The sequence below is a fragment of the Sinocyclocheilus rhinocerous genome, unplaced genomic scaffold, assembly GCF_001515625.1.
Source record: "Sinocyclocheilus rhinocerous isolate Xijiao unplaced genomic scaffold, SAMN03320098_v1.1 scaffold706, whole genome shotgun sequence".
Taxonomy (NCBI): Eukaryota; Metazoa; Chordata; class Actinopteri; order Cypriniformes; family Cyprinidae; genus Sinocyclocheilus; species Sinocyclocheilus rhinocerous.
In genome coordinates, this window is record NW_015632479.1 from 563,426 (window position 1) to 569,966 (window position 6,541).

A 6,541-nucleotide genomic window follows, 5' to 3' on the forward strand; every position below is an offset into this window, starting at 1 on the left:
AAAGAAGGTCACTTGTTTTAGAATATTACAGTCTTATTACAGTTAGAGTTGTATCATTACATTGTCAATCATTATTTTCCAAACTGAATATTAAAATAATTTATTATTGCAATATATTACAGTTTGGAAAAATTAAAGCTTGAAATAATTACGTTTTTCGCATTTATTTGAACAAAAGTAGTAAAAACTGTAATATTGTAAAATATTACACCAATTTAAAATAACTGTTTTCTATTTAAAATGTAATTTATTCCAGCGAATCAGCATATTAGAATGATTTCTGAAGATCATGTGACACTGAAGACTGGAGTAATGATGCTGAAAATACAGCTGCGCATCACAGAAATAAATACAGTTTAACAGATATTCACATAGAAAACAGCTGTTTTAAACTATAATAATATTTCACAATATTCACTACATTTTTAAACAAGTAAATGCAGATTTGGTGAGCAGAAGACACTTCTTTCAAAAATATTAAAACATCCTAATTGTTCCAAACTTGTACAATTTATTCATGAATAACACTTTACTTAATGAAATGTATGGTGGTAATTTTTAGGTGCTACTGGAAACGTGCACAAGGAATGCACGGTCAATGGGACCTGGAGAACTGAGGAGAATTCCAGCACTGTATGGAGAAATCAGTCAGAGTGTGAAAACCATAATTTTTTCAAGTCCAAGGTGAATATTGCTACCATACATTAAAGTATGGTGTCCGCCAAGGTATTATTTTTATAATAGTATCCTGCATACACAGGAAGAAGAAGTGTTTCAGCAGTCTGTGCTGAGAGTCTTGTCCATTGTAGGATACTCGCTGTCTTTTTCTTCACTTTGCTTGGCTGTTCTGATCATGAGTCTTCTGAGGTGAGTGGTGTTCTGCAGGGCTCGGTGTTTGGTCCTTTTATGTTTCGTAATGTAACTTTAAAATAGCTTGCAAAAATGTTTTCCTTCATTGTTTATCATAACACTTTAACCATAATCTCACTGGTAAAACATGGTTTAGTGCCATTGGTCATGGAGATGATGACAAACCATCGACTAATTTGTATTGTAGGCGTTCTCTGATTAATCACTCCTGTTCACTGTATTTACATGTAACCAATGTTCTCGGTCACTGTACTTACATAATTAGATTTTTTTGTACATACATTTCCAAGCTTTGTTTTCATTGATCAAATAGATTCATTTCTGTCCTGTCCAGTCAATTATTCCATTCCAGCCCAGAGCTGGCTCCAGATATCTGATATCTTAATGTTATTTGCCCCTGACCAAGCAATAAATGATTTGTACCTGTTGTTTTCAGGAAGCTTCACTGTACAAGGAACTACATCCACATGAATCTCTTTGTATCATTCATATTTAGAGCAACAGCAGTAATTATTAAAGAGGTTATATTACATGTTGCGTATACCAACCTGCCCAGGGATGAGATCGGATGGAACAGCTACACAAAATCTACGGTAAAGAAACATTCCTTTATGTGTCTGTGTGTTTTTGTTTTGTTTTGGTTTTGTGGAATTATTTCAAGGAATTACATCTGAGCAAGTGTACATATCTTACTGTTTGTTATTTCAAAACAGAAAAAGACAAGACAAATGCAATAATATAAATGTCAACCTTTCAGATTTCATTCGTCTGCAAGGCCTCAAAGGTGTCGCTGGAATATTTTGTGGGCTGTAATTACTTCTGGCTGTTAGTGGAGGCGATATTCCTACACACGCTGCTGTTCACCGCAGTTCTGACCAGGAAAAGACTTCTGAAGAAATATATGATTATAGGATGGGGTGCAGCTTTTGTACTACATAAAAATACTCTTTCCTTTTCATTTCTTTGAAAATATGTCCTACATTAAAATATGACTTATTAATTCTCCACCTTTATTCAATGAACTCGTTCAGGAACTCCATTACTGTTTGTGATTCCCTGGACGGTTGCCAAAGCTTTGTATGAAAATAAAAGGTAAGTGTCTGTTTTACTACTGATTGACACTTTAAAAAGAAGTTTTGCATGTAATACAGAAAAACATTTGTGTGAGGAGGGATTTTATGGTGGAATAAATGTTTTTAATTTTTGCTTTTTATCCACTGAAAAAAATGGTGTAGGGCTATTTTCACTCAGAAATTGCGATTAAATTTCACAAATAATTAAAAAAAAAAAAAAAAAAAAAAAAATAAATATTAATTTGACCCTAAGGTTGTGAAAGACTGAAATAGTATTTTGTTGTTGTTGTTAAATGTACTCCAATAATCTTCAAAACACATTTTTACAGTGTTCTTATATATATAAAACCAAACACAAGGGTAATATTATATAATGGCATTATATTTCTTAATAAATAATTGTAACCACAGTTAAAATAAATTTGGTAACACTTAAATCCTTTATGCATAATGCATTATAAATAATGTACATTATAATGCATTATATCTTTTCATAAATAATTGTAACTAAAGTTAAAATGCATTAAATTATTTGCAGGTTCCTTACATTGAAATTACTGGTTTGTCGAGTGTTTTAATTAAATATACTTTCTAAAGATGTAACGATGAATAGATAAGTATCATAATCTATTGTAAATGTGGTTACAATTATTCATGAGATCATACAGTGTATTATAAGGTGCATTACAAGGCATAAATGCATTAAAACTACTTTTATAATGCATTATATATAAAGGCTTTAAATAAAGTGTTACCTTAAATGCATATGCTCATCTGTTCATGGTTAAACATACATAGTACAATGCATGTTTTCTGTTTCTAAAGCTGTTGGTTAAATAACATCACATGGATCTGGTGGATAATCAGAGGCCCATTAACATTATCAGTGATTGTGAGTATGATGCCTTATGAATTTCTATTTAAATGGCTTGATTTCCTCTTCTTTTGTTGGCATATATTCAGTTTGAAGACTGTGGAAGAGCAGGGTTCGCTGGTTTACATCTGTTCTGCTGTCATGCTATAATGCTGATTTCACTGTAGTCTCTGGCACATTGAGGTGAAGCTTCTCGTGCTGGTCACGAGCGCACGGGAACGAGCCGAAAAAAATAACAGTTACAGTGGATCAAATCAGTCGTGCTGCATCACTGCTGATTCACAAGCAATGTTCAAAATGTGTTTGAACCCTTCAGTGGTTAATAAATGTACATGTGCAATAAAATAAATCATTTTGTAATAAATTTCAGTGTATATAAATCAATGTTGCTGCAATATAGAGTATTAAATAAAAATAATAAAATCAAAACTTCATTAACATTAACTTGCATGTAAAATCACATAAATCATTTTGTAATACATTTCAATGAATATAAATATTTTGCTGCAATATAGTGTCAAAAATAATAAAATCAAACTTCATTAACATTAACTTGCATGTAAAATCACAAATCATTTTGTAATAAATTTCAGTAAAATAAAAAAAAGATAAAATATAGAGTATTAATAAAAATAATAAAATCAAAATTTCATTAACACTCAATCCTGCTCCAGAAAAAAAAAGAAGAAAAAAAGAAAGAAATGAGGCGGATGAGCAGTTGATAAACGTACATGTAAAATCAAATAAATACATTTGTAATCAATTTAAAAGAAATTAAATCAGTCTTGCTACAATATAGAATATTAAATAAAAATAATAAACATAAAATTTAGTTAACACTGAATCCTGTTAAAACAAAATACAAATAAAATGAAATAAAAAAAAAATTTTTTTTTTAAAAATATATAAATAAATAAATAAATAAAATAAAATAAAATAAAAATAAATAGATGGACCTTTTTTTTTTTTTTTAAATATATAAATAAATAAATAAATAAAATAAAATAAAATAAAAATACTCAGATGGACCAATTCACCAATAAAAATAATAGGACCAAATTATGGACAAAATTAAATAAAAATAATAAAAATAAAACTTAGTTAACACTCAATCCTGCTCGGGAAAAAAAAATGGACCAATGGTTGATAAAAACATATTAAATCAAATAAATAATTTTCAGTAAAATTAAATACATTTTGCTGCAATATTAAAGTAAAAATAATAAACTCAAAGCTTCATTAACACACAATCCAGCTAAAAAAAAGGATATAAATCATACAAAAGTAAAATTGTTGATATAATCATGCACTCACATGTCGATCTGTCTTTCAGGTAATTTTTTGCATTTTTCTCAAAATCATCAGACTTTTGCTGTCTAAGCTGAAGGCTGAGCAGGTGAAGTTCACTGACTTCAGATACAGGTCAGCCACTGCTTATCTCAAACACGTGTGAAGTGCTGGTGACAAGACTCGTTTGACACGGTTTGCATGTGTCTCTCAGTTTAGCCAGAGCCACGCTTGTGTTGATTCCTCTGCTCGGGGTCCACGAGATCGTCTTCACGTTAATTATAGATGAATCGGTCGAGGGAAGCAACCGCTACGCCCGAAACGTCGTCCATCTGACCCTGAGCTCTTTCCAGGTGACAAAACTGCTTGTTTTTCCCTTGCCGACTGGTACACTGAAAAAAAACATGGTGTAGAAACAATGTTCTCTTAGAAATGTGAAATTTTTCAAAACTGAAATAGTGCTTTCTTGTAAAATGTACTCCAATGATCTTTACTTAATGTACAACTTTGAAACATTTTTTACAGGGTTTTTTTTGCCTCACCAAATCCTCTAACTGTGAGCTTTTTTTGTTCAACAGGGTCTTTTAGTTGCAGTGCTGTACTGCTTTGCAAATGGAGAGGTACGTTTGGTGACGACATTTGAACTTTAACCCTCATAATGCATTTACAATCTCTATACTTTTTTCTCATTCTGGGTCCGTTTGGACCTCACCTGAAGAATTATTTTATAAAACAGTCATAACTTTCACATAAAACCTTATTGTATCTGATCAGCAGCTTCTCGTTAATGAGTGAATGTGAAAAAAAATCATCTTTTATTCTTTTCATTCTTATAATCATCTTTTTATTACTGCATTTAACCATTTTTTAGTAATAAGAAAAGTGAGACATTTCAAATTCCACATGAACCACACCAAAAAAAATTATGATGCTAAATGTTTTTTGTTTTTTTTCCAATATTGATGAGAAATTTGATTTGAATATATAATTGTATAGAATTTATAAGGTCATATAATCTGAGAATTACTGGTATTAACCCCATTGGAACAAATAGAAATTAATTAAGTTCTGTTGAATTTCTAACTCATGATTGCTCAAATACGGTCCAAATTTATGAAACCTACAGATTTATTTCTAATAAAACAGCATCAAAACAACATAAATATTAATCTGAAAAGTTTTCAAACAAAATCAATTCATTTTACTTGCATAAACGTTCACTTTCATATGAAAACAACCAGCAATTTTTCATGCTGCAGTGGTTTGTTAATATACGAACATATTTATGCTCATCAATAAAATGCAGTCCAAATGTGTGTGAGGTATGGAGAAAAGCTAAAGATACTTTACAAACCTTTTTGACACAATACAACTTCATATACGTATAATTTTACATAAAATATTTTTGACACTAATGGTGCTCCATACAAACCCGGGTCAAAAATGACCCGAACAAGAAACATGTAACACTTTTATTTCATAAATGGTTATATGTGTCTTCAAAAACAATTGTAAACAATCTGAAAAACATATGTGTATTTTAAGGGTCTTAAAGCATTTGCAAAGTCTAATTCCGTTAAACAATGCATTTTTAATCAATTCGGTTAATGCATCTATTCTGGGTCAAAACAGACCCCAATGTGTTATGAGGGTCATGTGTGAGAATGTCTTTCAACATAGACCTAACTTTGGAAACGTGTCCTTTAGGTCCAGGCTGAGCTGAAGAAGAGGTGGCAGCTGTTCGTTTCCTCCAATCACTTCGAGGCGCACAACTGTTTCGCCGACATTCACCCCAAACACCTGTGGAAGAGCTCGCAGAAGAGACCTGGACAAACCACAGAGCAGAGCGAATCCAATGAGGAGGGAAGCCACGCCCCCACACAGGGACATCAGCTGCAGGTGGCCGTCCAATCAGCAGAGGACTTGGCGTGTGGGCGGAGCTCCGGCCTGGAGTTTTACATGAGGAGGAGCCTCTCCAGCAGCGACGGGGACATGACTTTAGGAGAGACCATGGAGGAGATCACAGAGGAGAGCGAGTTTTAACGTCTTCTCACTCCTCATTCTGTCAGCAGCCCCTGCTTCTGATTTATTTTTCTATACATATGTAGTTAAGGATGTATATAGACACTTTAACCACTGTAAATGATGTTTTTGATAGCTGATTTTTGTATGTGTATATGATGCAAGGTGTTTGAAAGGAGCTGCACAAGCTACGCTTTGAAATGCTCAACTTTGAGTCGCTAATTAAACATTAGTTCACTGAAGACTCTGTTAAAATGACACTGAACTAAACTAGAGTGGTGAAAACAGGGATGGACTGTGATTGGAAACAGCTCAGGGATGATGATGCTCTAATACCATATATTTGAGCAGCTTGATTATGTAGATCAACTGCTTTTGCTTCAGAACCAAGATTTTACATCAGACATCAGGTGGA

The 6,541-nt window shown here is 32.4% G+C and overlaps 1 protein-coding gene across 1 annotated transcript; it reads left to right on the forward strand.

Annotated features, from left to right (window-relative positions):
* The first annotated feature begins 545 nt into the window (after positions 1-545).
* LOC107742599 (glucagon-like peptide 2 receptor) lies at positions 546-6,147 on the forward strand. The gene is made up of 11 exons (XM_016555642.1): positions 546-551; positions 586-684; positions 761-867; positions 1,307-1,463; positions 1,628-1,787; positions 1,902-1,962; positions 2,769-2,835; positions 4,151-4,239; positions 4,319-4,457; positions 4,683-4,724; positions 5,812-6,147. Exons 1-11 carry the CDS (start codon positions 546-548, stop codon positions 6,145-6,147), a joined length of 1,263 nt encoding a protein of 420 aa, XP_016411128.1.
* The last annotated feature ends 394 nt before the right edge of the window (positions 6,148-6,541 follow it).